Raw genomic sequence first — 16,155 nt, 5'->3', positions numbered from 1 at the left:
TTATTCCTTACAAAGAAACAGTCCAATGAATGCAATGTATTACATGTGGGTAACAGAGAAACTGAAAAATCTTGTCTAGAAAAAAATGAGTAGGCGAATCAACCATCTTCACAAGATAGTGATTTTTATCACCTGCTTTTAGCCCAGTTTGGGTTCTTGGGCTTACAAGTATCTAAACTGCAGCAAGATGAGGCTTCAAGGAGACTGTTCTATTACATATATCTCCAATATTATGCTGATAATAATGTAAAAGAGAAACCAAACAGAAAGTCCTGTTTATTAGTACACATTACAAACTTAAAACAATATCCCATGATGACATGGTAAGGAAAGTTCTGGCAGACTGTAAATACTTAATGAGTAAAGATCACTCACCGAGTTATAGAAGCAGACAGACAAAGAAGAATGGAAACTTGCTGGGCTAGTCGTTTAACAACACAGACTACAACTATACATGCCCCCTGCCCTCCACATACACACACAAAATGTAAAGTAACTTCATTAAGCTATTACATATTTTTCTGTGTTCCAATGCATAAAATAAAAAGAGACCACTTAACCTTACTGTACATCATGTACACACCATTGCATTATTTTTCCATGGGGCTCTGACATAAATGAGGATAGATAACTGGAAAATATCTTAATTCTACAGCAAAAGTTTGAAGCAAAGAATACAACTTTTTTCACTTTGCCAACTATTTGTTCTCAAATTTTCTAGGAGTTTGGGTTTGTTACAATTGAAAAATTCCACATGGACGCAAATGGAACGAGAGAACAAAAAGCACCAAATTCACATTTTGTCTGAACCCTCCCTAGAGCAAATTGTTTGCCATTCTAATAAAATATGCCACTTATAACTTTCATTACAAAAGCTGAAATTTTGGAAAGGTGAGAAAGAACATGTTTAACAATGTTTTTGTATTCATGAAGATAAGAATGGGAATTTTCAATACATGCTTATCCAGTAGCTGTGAAGGATACTGTGTTATAATTTCTATACTAGTTACATAGGATCATTATAAACACACCCATCCATTGCTTTATGTCACTGAACCATATTTCTGTGATCCTCTTTTGTACTCTTTTGCCACAATGAAATCTGACAGTGAAAACAACATACAATAATGGCGAATATAAAAAAAAAATTACCTGCAACTGACTGACTGATTAAATGTACATTTATGTGATTACACACACACACACACACACACACACACACACACTGAACAACTTATTGACTGCTACAGCTATATCAAGTGTCGACTAAGGTTTGTGGTTTTGCATATGGACTGAAGACATTTAAACAATTTGTTAAAACATAGCATTTTCTTGGTACATTCCTGATACAGGCAAAAGCGGATTGCAACTTAAGTGGGAGTCATCTATATCATATAAAATGTTTCATAAAACTTAACATACATCTCAAGGGACAATCCCCACAATTCATATCCATTAAACTGCAAGGTAAAGATGTCTCACAACTGTGACAACATGATTTGATCAAATGTTGGCTGAGGTTCAGAAATATTTTGATTCTTGTAGGGGCTTTGTATTGTAAAATCAGTGCCCTTTATGTGTACAACAAGGACTCAAAAAAAGTTAAGACAGGGCTGAGGACAAGCCAAGAATAAGAAGAAATTATGGTTAAATTTAAAAGTTCCTTTTTAGGTCTTGCAACAGAGAATCTTCCTGTTCCTAACTGAAGCATGAAGGGCAAAATAAAACAAAACACTGCACTTATACGAACTACTTTATTTTTTAATGTCAACACATAATGTCTGACAATACAACTTCAAGCATGAGATGTGATTTTACTTTACTTATTTAAAATAATATTCTGCAACAATGAACACATTAAAATATATTTGGAGAAATGAATAATGCAATTATATAAGGAAATACGCACATGAAAAACAACTGTAGTCAAGTATTTAACAATGGGGTGACAAAGCGCTGTGAACCAATACAGATCAGCAAAGCCAAGTGCAGCAGAAGATACCATAGATGAATCAAGATCTTATGAAGTATGGATAACATCGATAAGAATCAAAATGGTATAAAGAAAACACAAATAAAAAAGGGTATCTACAAATATTAACCGACCAATTTTTCTGATGTCACACCACAAAAGAAATCTTATCTCTGTAGTGTATTTTGTTCATTAACACTGATTTGGCTGCAGAGTGTAAAACCTGACACATACATCTGATCATCATTTATTTCTGTCACAGGAACATCACGTCTACAGGCAGTCACAAGTTAATGTAACTTACCTCATAAGCTACCAACAATCACACTGGAATGATCATCATACGCTTATCAATATGAATTAATCATGTCTTGTCTATTTTCCTTCACTGCCAAAGCAATAACTGATTGAAGAACGCAATATCAAAAAGAGACCTACATCCTATTACATATATTTCAGAAGAACTAGAGTAAACTAGGGTAACAATACGAATTTTGACAGTCTACTACTCAGCACATAGGGGAAGTGTAGAGAAGTGTGCAAGCACAGTTAGAAGTACACTGCTGGGCATTTTTTAGCTATCAGTACTAGAGTGTCTGTTGTGTGGTGTCTGTTGCATGTCAGGCTAATCTGTTCAACAGTCAATTAACTGTCATGGCTGCGAAGTCTTTTGTGGCTGTAATCATCATGAATCAAAATAATTCCATCTTTGACACATCATAAAATAGCGAAAACCCTTTCCAAAACATTAAACTCTTCATAACAGCAAAGAGGTGTCTTATTTGTTATTAGTTCTATGGCTTGCATCACTGGAATTAATTGCAGTGGGAGTTCAGAGGCTTTTAGCTACAAAGTCTACCTCATTTGCACCATACCATCTGCTATTTACATTTTTAATAATATAAATATAGATTTACTGCTGTATTCATTCTTATTTTAAACATGACTATGCATTTCATTGGTCATGTCATCATTATCAGGTGAATCACTCAGTAATTTTTGTCTAATTCATACACAACTAGCAATTTGGACAAAAAAGTTAATCTAATTCAGTCAACTACTTCAAAAATTACTCAGACTAATATGCTATCAGTAAACAGTGTCAACATTTGTGTACATGTAGCACAAGTCTATTTGTAATTCTTAGAGAATTAATATTTGTAATTATCTTAAGATATGATTAATAACATAAACCTACCAAAATCTGTAGAACTATATTACTAATTTTCATCATAGTTGCATTCTGCTTTAAAATTAAAATAATTACTCTCAAAAGATATACTATTATGTATGTACACATAGCATTAATGTACCTTTGAATACTCACAAATATTTAGAAAGTTTTGCGATACATCTTTGCATTCCAATGGTAGAGGACAAATGAAAGGCTGTCAATCAATGGCCTATACTTCCTAAATTAAGATTCAGGTAGAATCATGCATACACTTTTATTGGTGACTCAAGGGATCAATCTGAGAGGCCCACTTGGCACCCACAGGTGGGGCAAGTGCATACCACCCCAGAGGAGGGGTCTGTCACAGGCCCTTGTCTAAATGCTCATTTCACAGCTAATTTGCTGAGCCTCACAGCTAATTTGCTGAGCCAAGTGACTTTGTGGAACTTGTTGTCATCCTTAACAAGTTTCTTCCATCTGCTACAGTCTTCAGTGAGCTCCTCCCATCAGACACAGTTAATATTAAATATGTTCCTATCATCCCTGATGCAACACTTACAGCACAATGCAGATCTTCCAGGCAGTCTCTTGACACATACTACCTCACATAGCAGTGTGTGACAGGTGAGATGGGAGTGATCCATATGAGGCAAGTGTCCTAGACACCACAGTAACCTTCTTTGAGAGTGGTGGTGATACTCAGTAGCTCCACAGTGTTCAGGGCCATCTCATTTGTCACATGGTCCCTCCTTGTTATGCCTCTCTGCAGATCAAAGGTGTTGAGCTTACATTCCTGTTTAAACATGATGAACAGGTCTCAGCACCATAGAAAAGGGTGCTCAGAACAGATACTTGACAGACGAGTATTTTTGTAGTTACCTTAAGGTGTTTGTTGTCCCATACTCTTGTGTGGAGCTTCCCAAAAGTATTCACTACTTTACCTGTACTCATGTTTATATTTTGTTGTCCAGAGAGAGATCTTCTGACACTAGTGGGTTAAGGTAGCAGAATTTATTGACTACATTCATCAAGGAGCCATTAATTCTTATCGCAGGCTTATCCAGATGTACTTGTGCCAAGGCCACAGTCTTCTTTTCATTCATGGATAGAGAGAAAAAGCTTGCATACAGCAGCAAATTTGTCCATTAAGCCATTGTAGATTGTCTTGAGTATGTGTTATGGATTCTGCATGGTCAACAAATACAATGTTTCTCACAAGTATGTCCTCACAATATGCCTTGGATCTGAGTAGTGAGATGTAAACTTCAGCCCTGGTAAGTAGATAGATGCCCAGGTTTGTTTTCCTGAAGCAACTCTGAGAAGTAATGAGAGGAATATCCCACACAAAACAGTGACTAGTACACAGCCTTGATGAAATCCTCTTTGCACAACAGAAGTATATAATGTGCTTCCTCCAAATATCACAGTGCCCTCTGTATCACTGTGGAAAGTTATCGCCTTCAGGACTTTTAGACGCTACCCTACCTTCACTAGTAAAGTATACAGTCTCTCCATACCATATGTCTCAAATGCCTTATTTAGATGGATGAAAGCAACGAACAATGATGTCTTCTGTTCATTTTTCCTGAATCTGTCTGAGTGTGAAGATCAGATGAATAAAAGATCACATAAGTCAAAACCCACCTTAAGACTCAGGGTACACATTCTCAGCAAACTTCCCCAGTCTGTCCAGCATCACACAGGCAAACACTTTTCTGATAATACTCAGTAATGAAATTTGGCAGTAGCAATTGCAATCACCACACATGTATTTACCTGCAGTAATAGAAGATTGTAGAGCACTGGGAGGGGTGGTGCCAATTTGGCACGTTTGTGAGGATAATGTCTTTAGCAGGAAATTTCTCCCATTTAACTCAACAGCTCCCTGAAGCTATTCCTTAGAAATCACAGTGTCCAGTGTAGAGAGATAGCAACGGAGAAAATTCCTCTATTGTTGACTAGCAATGAGTAGAGGCTGCAGTAATGTTCCAATCACTGTTGCAATTGTTGATTACAATCTGTGATGACTGTTGTATCAGTCTCCTCAAGTGGGGCAGTCTCCTTAGGGGTGGGGCCCAATAACCTTTTTAATACCTAAATACACTCCACTGATGTTCCTAGTACTGGCACATTCCCTTAAACATGTGTAAAGTTTATCCCAGTACATGCCAGCGTAGTTACAGATGATGCTCTGATGGCTTTGCTTAGATTCCGATGGCAAGCACTGCAGTAATTTGAGTACAAGCTGACGGTTGCCTGAGGCTTAGAATCACAGAGGGGTTTCAAGATAGCATTATTCTTGAGGAAAAAATCCTAGGATTAGGCCTCCATGGAAAAAAATGTAGTGGTGACCATAACAGTAAGAAGTGCCTTGATCTTCTGCCAGTCTTCAGCAATGGGTGCATTTACGCTCCATGAATCAACTTCCTTCTGGATTATCCCAAAATATTTGCCAGGTCACAGATTCTTCAGTTGTTGTAAAGACTGATCTTGGTTCTGCTAGATGTTTTAGTAGGGCAATCTTTTGAGGGACAAAGCACACTTTTGTCACTACTAGCATATGAACTGTGTCAAAACTGATGCTGTGGAAAGAGCACAAATGGCAAAAATGGGTGAGGTCTTTCCTCTTAGTTAAAATAAGAGCTAATTGATGCATGTGTTTGGAGTGGTGCATCCAGCCTTGAAGCATGTTAGAGATGTACAGTTGGCACTTGGCATAAAATTCATGCAGCTGTAAATCAATCTCATTCATCTTGCCCACTTCATGTATGCCTAGGCAGTCTGATCAAACACAGAATCATGTCCGATATGGGCACTGGAGTCATCTAGAATAAATAGACTATTCCCAGCATGCACTCCCTGCACCAATTCACTGAGATATTTGTAAAACTGATCCTTTAAGTCCACAGTCGAAGTCAGTCTTGATGTGTATAAAGCTATCAGTGTCATTGGTCTGCTGCTAACTGACAAAAGCAAAGTCATAAAGCTTTCCGAGATCCCAGTGGAGCTTTCAGTGGTGCGCAATAGATTGTAGCAAACGGCAAAGCCAATTCCGTCTTTTTTAGGACAGACAACATCTTTTTCATTTCATAAAAATGTTGTAATTATCCTCATGAGTTGAACCCTCATCTGTTAGCTTGATTTCCTACAAGGCTGTAATAGTAATATTAAGCCCAGCTAATTCCAGGTCAATGATAGCTGGTTTGCACAGATCTTCCAAGTTCCCAAAGGTGTCTGGGAAGCCTTCTTCATAATCTGGCTATACCACACTCCAAAACATTGAGAGGTAGGTGTATACTACTTTTTTTGTTTGAACAGGTGCCAACATTATATCAAAGGCCTCTAGTAAAGTTAGTGTTCTTTACACCCAGACAGAATGATCAGCACCAAGCTGGGCCAGTACCCAATTGTCTGGTGGATGCCCAGCTTGGAGCAGGTGGTGACTGGCCAGTGGACCTACAATGGGCTCTCCAGCTGTCCGTAGCAATCCCAGGCACCAACTCTTTCTTACATTTGTGCTGAGGGTATACTGCCTCTACCCATTCTAATTCCAAATGGTAGCTGGTGGAGAGAGCATCCTCTCAGCGGATGCTAATGTGCCTAGGAAGCATTATATATGCCAGTGTCCTTGTCCGCTACTCATGTTGCCCTCTTGCCCTTGGTGACTGGTCCTCCAGGAGTGACAATGTGTTTAAGGGAAATTCCAAGAACTGGTTTAGAGGTGTCCTCCTCTTGTGGGAATTTTATACCCATACTGATGAAGTTCATATCTCTGAAGCAAAGGGAAGAATGTGGTTGGGATAGGCAGCAGAAGTAGATATAACTAGCAGAAACACCTACACAAAGATTAAACAGAGATTTGGAGGAAAGGGAAGCAACTGTATTTATATCAAGAGCTCTGATGATAAAGCAGTACTGAGCAAAGAAGGGATAGGAGGAAGGAATATAAAGCTCTTAACAATGTTGACTAGAATAGAGTCTTTGAAATTCTGAACACAGCAGGGATAAAATTCAGGAAGTGAAAATTTACATACAGTTTGCACAGATATCAGACTGCAGTTATAAAAGTTGAAGGATGTGAAGGGTGAGCAGTGGTTGCAGTCCATCTCCAATGTTATTCAAGTGGTACATCACGGTAGCAATAAAGTATAAACTAAACTGTCTGGACAGGAAGGCTCAATGGTACCAACCGGCTGCCGTGTCTTCCCCAGCCACAGGTGTCACTGGATGCAGATATGGAGGAGTATGTGTTCAGCACACCACTCTCCCGGCTGTATGTCAGTTTACGAGACCAGTGCCACTACTTCTCATTCAAGTAGCTCAGCAGTTTGCCTCACCAGGGCAAAGAAAAATCTGAAGAAGGAATTAAAGTTCAATGAGAAGAAATAAAACCTTTGAGGTTTGCCTATGACATTGTAATTCTATCAGAGACAGCTAATGACTTTAAAGAGAAGTTGAATGGGATGGATAGTATCTTGAAAAAGATATTATGAGATGAGCATCAACGAAAGTACAACAAGGGTAGTGGAATACAGTTGGATTAAATCAAGTGATGCTGAGGGAATTAGATTAGGAAAAGAGACATGAAGCAGTAAATCAGTTCTGGTATTTGAGCAGCAAGATACCCGAGGCTGGCTCAATCAGAGAGGACATAGAAAGGAAAACAGTTCTGAAAAAGAAAAATTTGTTAATGTCTAATATAAATTTAACTGTTTGGAAGTATTTTCAGAACCCACCAGTCTGGAGTGTAGCCTTGTGTGGAAGCGAACTGTGGACAATAAGCAGTTCAGTCAACAAGCGGAGAGAAGGTTTTGAAATGGACTTCAGAAGAATGCTGAAGATTTGCTCACTAGATTGGATAACTAATGAGGAGGTAATGAGTCGAACTGGTGAGAAAAGAAATTTATAGCCTTGACTAAAAGAAGGGATTGGGTGATAGTACACATCCTGAGGGATTCAGGAATTTCAAATTTGGTATAGGAGGGAAGTTTTGGAGGGGGGGGGGGGGTAAATTGTAGAGGCAGGACCAAGGTATGAATAAAGTGCACAGGTTGAAATGGATGTAGGTTGCTGTAGTTATTCAGAGTTGAGGAGGCTGGCACATGACAGACTGATGTGCAGAGCTGCATAACCATCTTCAGACTGAAGAGTACGACGACTGTGCCAAACACACGTGGTGTGCTACAGCAGCATATAGAAAGTGTATTAATGCAGATACGCAGTGATTTCCACTTTCATATACCTGTAGAAATGTACATAACAACTTTCAGTGCTGTAAATAATGGTATTTCTTCACCAGTGAAAAACATCGTGAAAACGTCTTAGCATTATCACTGTCTGCTGATTAGATGGCACGTGTGTATCACATGTAAATTCCTAGATTTAAAAATATCTCAGTCCACCTGATAATGATGGTGTTTTGGTATTGGTATTTTCTCTGCAGTGTGTGTGTGTGTGTGTGTGTGGGGGGGGGGGGGGGGGCACCCTCATGTGCGCATGCAGGATTGTCACTGAATTTCAGCACTTAGTACTGGAAACACATTTATTACCAACATCAATGTACGGTCAGATCAAAACTGATCTCCTGGATGGATAGTGCAGCTATTTAGACAAACACTGAATATACCAGGATGTTGCTATTTATACAAACATTGCATTTTCCAGACTACACAAACATTACAAACATAAGATATTTCAATCACCTATCAGAAATTATAGATTCTAAATAACAAATAATTACAGGTGGTCTGGTTTAAATTGGCGACACACAGTACGCCAGCTAAACCCATTTGCAACAAAGTTTGTGGCAATAGTTAGTTGATATCCTCCGCATTAAACCACTGGGCTCACAATTATCTCCTTCACTTACCTTTAAACACACATTACAACTGTTGTGTTTCATTTACACTTTAGGTCTTCTTATTCATTTTCCCTGAATTTGTTTTTGGCTGTGTTTTAGGTGCTCTTAAATGTTTCAAACTTTGGATAGTAACTGTAGTCCACTGAATATGCTTAGTTTCATTCCTAGTCTTCGTAAGTTTATTTCCATGAAAATTTCTGGATATGCTATTAAAACTCAAGAGCTTTATCCTAACTTCCTCAATATCTTAATTTTGTCCATAGTGTTCCACTGATAGTTCCTGTCCAGTCTTTATGCGATTAGCATATATTTTTCAATACTCTTTCCTTGTTTACTATAAAATAGCTGCTGGTCACCATAGTTTTGGAACCTCTAACCTTTCTATATTTAACAGTGCACCTACTGACAATTTTCATATGGTAACTAGTTGGAACTTATGAGTTTCACCACGGATGAAAGAGGGAGCAGTGAAATATGTGTAACACAAGCAGTATTGTGCAAAATTTCTCAAGAGTTTCTTTCTTCACAGGAAGAAATGGAAATATTTTGGGAGAAGTGCACTGTATACATAACCAACTGCAGAAACATTGGACAGTTTTGAAGTCAAAGATTAACTGAACATTGCTAAATAACATGAGGGATACTTGGGGGGAGAAAATAAGAGTAGTTTAAATAAAAATATTTCTTTTGCTCACTCACACTGGACCAACACAATGCCACAAGTATACATCAGAAATAAAGAAAAGAGGTTTACTAAATGTGTAACAAGTTTCTATTTTAAATACAGTATACAGTATCTAAAGCCTACCTTTGTCCACTCTCACGGCTTATGAGATTAAGTTTTATGCACAATACATATCACTTGCTGTTTTACACCCTAAGGTGAAATATCAAAGATTTCTCTACTTTTCCCATTCACGGAGTCGCAATATAAAGAAATAATACTTGATATGTTCCTGCAATCAGCAGGGAACACAGTGCATGTTTCTTCAAGAACCAATAGTAATATGTAGCAAATGGAAAAGATTAATTCAAAAGTATATATAGCTAAAGACTAAAAGCCAAAACTTTGTTACTAGCTCGCTTCACTTATCCCAACAGTAAGATACATTGCAATGTAAATAATATTTATTTACTAGTCTCCACTCTCAAAACTTAAAGTTAAAATTTTAATAGCCAATATAAAAGTAACAAAATATATTTTTGCCACTTCTTACACATTACATTCTTAATAACTGTAAAATAAATATGAAAGATACTTTAATATTCCAAGTTGCATTTAGCATTAAACCCCTCTCAAGAAGAATATCTAGTGAATACTTCAGAAGCAGTTAATCATCATCAGTACTGCAAGGAATTATTTATAATCTTTTATACTAACTTCATTTTAGACATCTAATTATGTTACTTTACCTTATTATTTTCTTGAAATTAAGCTACTGCAATGTCAATTAATCAAGTGGTAGAAAATTGTTTAACAGTTTTGAAATAACAGCAATTCCAGTATAGAAACAATAAACATACATGAGGAAAAGGAACCAACTGCCTACAGCTGTTTGGTGGGTGGCACATACATAAAAGTAACTCTGTGTGTGTGTGTGTGTGTGTGTGTGTGTGTGTGTGTGTGAGAGGATAGAGAGAGAGAGAGAGAGAGAGAGAGAGAGAGAGAGAGAACTGGGATAGTGGAAGGGAGATGATTGGTGAGGCAAGCAGTTAGTGGCACGGAAACTTTGTATTTGGAGTAGCTTGACATGATATTATCTGTGATTCTTTGTTTTCTCCTCGCATGTTAATTGACTGAATAGTCCCACTGCGTGCTGTCACTTCAGTGTCCAACGAGGGAAACAATTCACCGATCAGACATCAGGAGGAAGAGAGGGGAATGGGGAAAGGAAAGGATGGAAAGAGTAAAAGACAGAGGAAGAACTTGTTCAAAAGTTGAAGAGTGCCATTACCTGAAAGAGACAGGAAGAAAGTGCATAGAGATGGAGGTAGGAGGAAGGCACATAGACAGGGAGTTAGGAATAAGTTCATAGGCAGGGAAGTAGAAAGGGAGGGAGCCTGGTGGTAGGAAGAGAGAGAGAGAGAGAGAGAGAGAGAGAGAGAGAGAGTTAGTTCCTATGAGGGTGGCAGATTCGGAAGGGAGGTACCCCCAATTAATTTATTTTGTCAAAAATTGATCGTTTTTGTTGTTATATTTCCTCAATGCTGTTCACTTAAAAATTGTTATTAAATGTAATCTCAAATTTACTGTCCTTAAATTAATATATGACCTATAAAAGTTGTGCTATTGAACAAAACATAATGTTAGGATTATAAATTGCAATATTCCCCTGTAGGAACTGTTCCTTGCATTGTGAAAGTGGAAAAAGAAAACAGAGAATACGAGTCACATTGACAGTTGTAAGGACAGACTAAGAAGGAATTGCTACTGTGACAGAATAGAAAACAAAGAACTGTATTTCTCAAACAACAAAACAATGAATAAGTCTGAAAGTAGTTCATCTAGTAAAAACAATTTGTATTGAAGGGACTTCAAAATAAAAAGGAAGAGCACAACCTACCTTTTCTTTCTTTGTATGCTGGAAACAATTACAGGAGGGCACAATACCATGGGAAGAATACCACTATGGTCATCATTTAGCATATATGTACGGAGACAGTTGTCTAATAACAGGAAACTAAGAATTGCATGAGCTGTCACTATAATACAAGACTACATGCTTTGTAGAAATATGAACACGTCAATCATGGGAAAACTATAAACAGGAACACATTTGTTCAAGTCCAAAAACCAATATTCACCAGCCACTTTTTGAGTACATATTTGTACACACTGTAATGTAACCTTTATCTACCGTAATCTTTAATCTCCAGAAATGCCTTCCACTGATTTTCTCTGTACTATATTGAATCTATCAGCAGTCTTTTTGTTTCTTTTGGAAGCTATCAGCATCATGTTACTCAATACTCCTGACACAAATCTGTCTCATTCATGAGCTATCATCGGCGAAGTCAAAAATTATGCTGGAACTGAGTTATTATAAGGCTCGGGTTTGGCTTTGTTAACAATAAGGGATACATTTTGTTTTTGAAATGGTTTTATAATTATTCTTTACATGAGAGGTGATCTGTTTCTTTCCTGTTTATTTCATATTTTGTTTCCTATCTGAAACTTTGTATTCCGCTCTATTTCAGAAACCACAAAATTATTCCAGCTATTGTTTAACTTACTTTTTCCCTATGACTGACAACGTTTATTATACACTTTTACCAACTTTTGTATGGGCTGTAAATCATGGCAGAATGTGACCTATGTAAGGGGAATAAACGAACAACATATCCACACAACATGCCATATTTAAATATGCAATGGCAATAATGTTACATGACTGTTGAAAATTAAGCATGTCATATAGGTGCTGTGCTACCAATAAAGCTGCTGATGGCTGACTTGGATTTTTTTTTAACAAACCCTACAAAGAATTGAAGGAAGTTACACGTTAATAGTTACACACCTTGAACCTCATAACATCTTCCATTTTTGCTGTTTTTCCATCACTAACACAACTTTGAAAGAAGCTAGGGGCAACAGAAACGCCAAGTGCTTCTGACGTCATACCAGTGCGAGCACGCTCTGCATTAGTTGCAATGACACGAAATGTTCCAAAAAGAAGAACAAGCAGTCGCTGTGTATGTTCAGGAAGTGATGTAATAAGCCTGTAACAATCAAAGTAGTTCACGTTTTTAGTACTTCTTACCATCTCTACTACCTGAGCACATATAGTTCTTATAGACATGTGTGAACATTTACATACAAACAAAGTTTTCAATAACAGAACTTTTTAACACAGCACAAGCAATGGATGGCAAAAGAACTATATTACTGATAGCAAAGCTAGTGGTCACATGAGTTATACACAAATATGAGGGCATGCTAAAAAGTAATGCCTCAAAATTTTTTATTAGAAAACTCTTAAAGCTTTTTAAATAAATCAAACATTATTAACATCTTACATCTTTATTCTTCATGTCTACATACTTACAGCCAGCCACTAGACAGGTCCACATTGTAGCATGTGACAAGGCAGTGTATAACATAATTACGTTGGTACACGAGGAACAGTGTGCTGTAATTGAGCTTTGAATTCATAGAGTTTGTCCATATATGGATCACCCTCTTCTTCAGCATGACAATGCCAGACCTCATACAAGTGCTGCGACATCTGTAACAATCTGACACCTTGGGTTCACTATTATCGATCATCCTCCATACAGTCCCATCTGATTTTACCTGTTTCCAAAACTTAAAGAACACCTTTGAAGACTTTAGTTTGATAGTGATGAAGCAGCACAAGTAGAAGAGAAGCTGTGACTCTGTCAACAAAATCAAACATTGTACAGTGACAGTATCAACCAATTGGTCTCTCATTAACAGAAATGTGTTTTGACGCTAGAGTGATAACGTTGAGAAATAAAGTATCTCGACATGTAGAATAAAGATGTAGAATGTTAATAATGTTTGTTTTATTTAAAAAAGCCTTATGAGTTCTCACATAAAAAAAATTTGGTAGTATTACTTCACTTTCTAGCATGCACTCAGTTTTATAAATGACCCGTATAAATCCTTCTGTCTGATAATTTAATTTGAAATTGTCCTCTTGATGAGATAAATTGAGAAACTGGACCTCTATAGTCAGCAATCAAGCACAAAATTGTATATGTATTTCAAACCTGAAGTAGGCACAAGATATTTTGATAAGCAAACATTCACATCAGGTCTATCTGAACCAAAGCTAAAACACATTACATAAGACTATTATTTAAAATATACATTTTTATTCCTTTTTAAATGTATAATAAAGATTTCATTGATGTTTTCATGCTTTTTTATTTCCAAATAACTGATTTTCAACACGAAGTTTCAGTAACCTTTTAAGACAGAGGCATATTTTACATGTTACATGGCATAAATTGTTCATCACTTGTCATCTGCAAGTCCTGAGCAGATCTCCTTAGTGTGCTTGTTACACATGTTTATAACAAATCACAAATACTATGGAACACTTGCTGTTATTTGTAGTTGGGTTTAGGTGACACCATTTTTTCTAGATAGTGATAGCTGGCCCTGTTCTTCATATCCTTGCATAGTGTCACAAATTCCTCTCCCTACTAGATAAAGCCAATGAGCTCTTGGGCTGTCAAGATGCAGGTCCCATCTTTGGGAGTGACTTATGGATGTCCTGCGACTGACAATCCCGGTGCAGGTGTGAGAGGGGGCTGTCAGTGCGGCTTGCATCTCCAGATGCAGTGGCGGCTACAGCAAGCTTGGCGGTAAACAGCTCACCGAATCTTTTGTTGACAAACAACCTCCTAAGGTAAGGCAGGGGCCATACCTGACCTACAAAGAACATCCGTGACTATGGTGGCCAAATACGCAGGATGCCACCCCTGCATATACTACAGTCTTGCCCCCTCAAGGGGGGTAGAACATCAAATAGGCCGACTTGGAGAAGGAGAGGCACCACAGGACATTTTAATTTCCACTGTCTATACTTTTACAAATAAATTCATAAAACTTACTCAGCATGACCAGGAAGGATTCAGGATTCCCACTCACAGCAGTGGAAGCTCAAACACATAACAAAATAAAATTTTTTACATGTGAAATTTCATCATTTTTTCACTTACTATTGGCTGCATTTGTTGTTATAGGTACACTTTTCTTCATAAGTAAGAGAGATTCTTCAATGAATTTTGCACAACTTACAAACCATATTTACAGGTGTATGAAACTCTGGAATTTATTTAATTTAAGAAAAACTGAATGAGCTGTTACATTTTAAACTTCATGTTTAGAAAAATTCAAATTTTTTAGTTAATTATCTCAATTTTTACCTTAGTTTTTAATAGATTTGGAAAATTCTAGAGTTTTATACACCCGTAAGTATGGTTTGTACGCTGTGCAAAATTCATCGAAGAATCTCTCTTAGTTCTTCCATTATTTAGTTCTTATTTATGTAAGTAAGCAGTAATGCCAAGAGCTCAGCTCATAAAATTTCAGAGAATTTCCAGAAGTCACTGCACTGGTCTGTGAAGATCTCACTGGTTAGCCACCTGTAACTGGATACTGTATTTACTCTCACACACAGACTCTTTAGAGCCTGTTGTAGTGCAAGTACAGTACTCAACTGACTCACGGATGCCCCAACCAGCAACATAGATTTTCACAAAATAAAAACAGGTCATAAACCCTCCTGATAAAGTGACGTGCTTGCAGACTTGTCAGGAAACATCAAGAAATTAATGTCTGAAAATCCTATGGCAATATTCAATATACACACTCAAATCAGTAACTTCTGGAAGGTAAAAATGCTTTTCCTATTATATTTTCATGAAATGTTACACTTCTTTAAATTGAGATAACATTAATCTGAAACTATGTACTGAAAAACTGACTGTAAATGAAGCAGGCTGTAACGGTGGCCACCATCAGTACAAATTGCTGCTAAACAATATACATATCCCTACTTATTAAGTCTCCAAACTAGAATAAGTCATAATCGTTGCATAAGATTATGAAAAGATTTTCCCTCCAAGAAGAAGCACTATGGTCACAGAATATCTAGCATGTCCTCACAGTTAGAAAAAACTTTTCGTAATACATTTCCTAAAGTACATTAAACAAAAGAAACAGTCTTTCACTTCATATTTTATATGTGTGAACCTCAAATAAGTTCTCTCAATACCAGGATTAACACTAACACATCACATTACACTACACACCAAGCAGCCACAAGAGCAGACTGGAACAAAACAACAGGACAATCCGGGGGAAGTTATCCAGACAAAAGAAGCACACTGGGTCCACATAGGGGAATGTCAACTGGCCGCTGCAAGCAGCAACAGGAAGGTCAGGTGTAAGTAGAGATGGTGGCAGAGTATCCAAGGAATCCCAACCCAAGGCCTGGAAGAACACATAATGGGATCAATGGTGCCAGTGAAAATGGCCGGCCAACACCAGGACAGCTGCAAAGGTGGTAATGGTGGCAATGGCATCAAGAGGGCTGGCCATGACAAGGCTGGCGATGAGTATGTAAGAGGTGAGAGGTGATGCGAAGGCGGCAGCGAGGGCTGGGAATGATTTTG

The 16,155-nt window shown here is 37.6% G+C and overlaps 1 protein-coding gene across 5 annotated transcripts in view; it reads right to left on the bottom strand.

Moving 5' to 3' along the window:
• LOC126251434 (uncharacterized) overlaps window positions 1-16,155 on the bottom strand; it is a 191,323-nt gene that overhangs the window by 150,476 nt on the left and 24,692 nt on the right. For all 5 annotated transcript variants that reach the window (XR_007545734.1, XR_007545735.1, XM_049951858.1 and 2 more), the window contains one exon: window positions 12,525-12,726. Coding sequence is in view for 3 of the 5 variants with exons in the window: in XM_049951858.1 (XP_049807815.1) it covers window positions 12,525-12,726 (202 nt within the window). In the remaining 2 variants the exon portion in view is untranslated. The remainder of the gene's footprint in view (window positions 1-12,524; window positions 12,727-16,155) is intronic.

This window comes from Schistocerca nitens, chromosome 4 (assembly GCF_023898315.1).
Source record: "Schistocerca nitens isolate TAMUIC-IGC-003100 chromosome 4, iqSchNite1.1, whole genome shotgun sequence".
Lineage (NCBI taxonomy): Eukaryota > Metazoa > Arthropoda > Insecta > Orthoptera > Acrididae > Schistocerca > Schistocerca nitens.
Note: the sequence above shows the minus strand (reverse complement) of the source record. Positions and strands in the feature narration are given on the sequence as shown.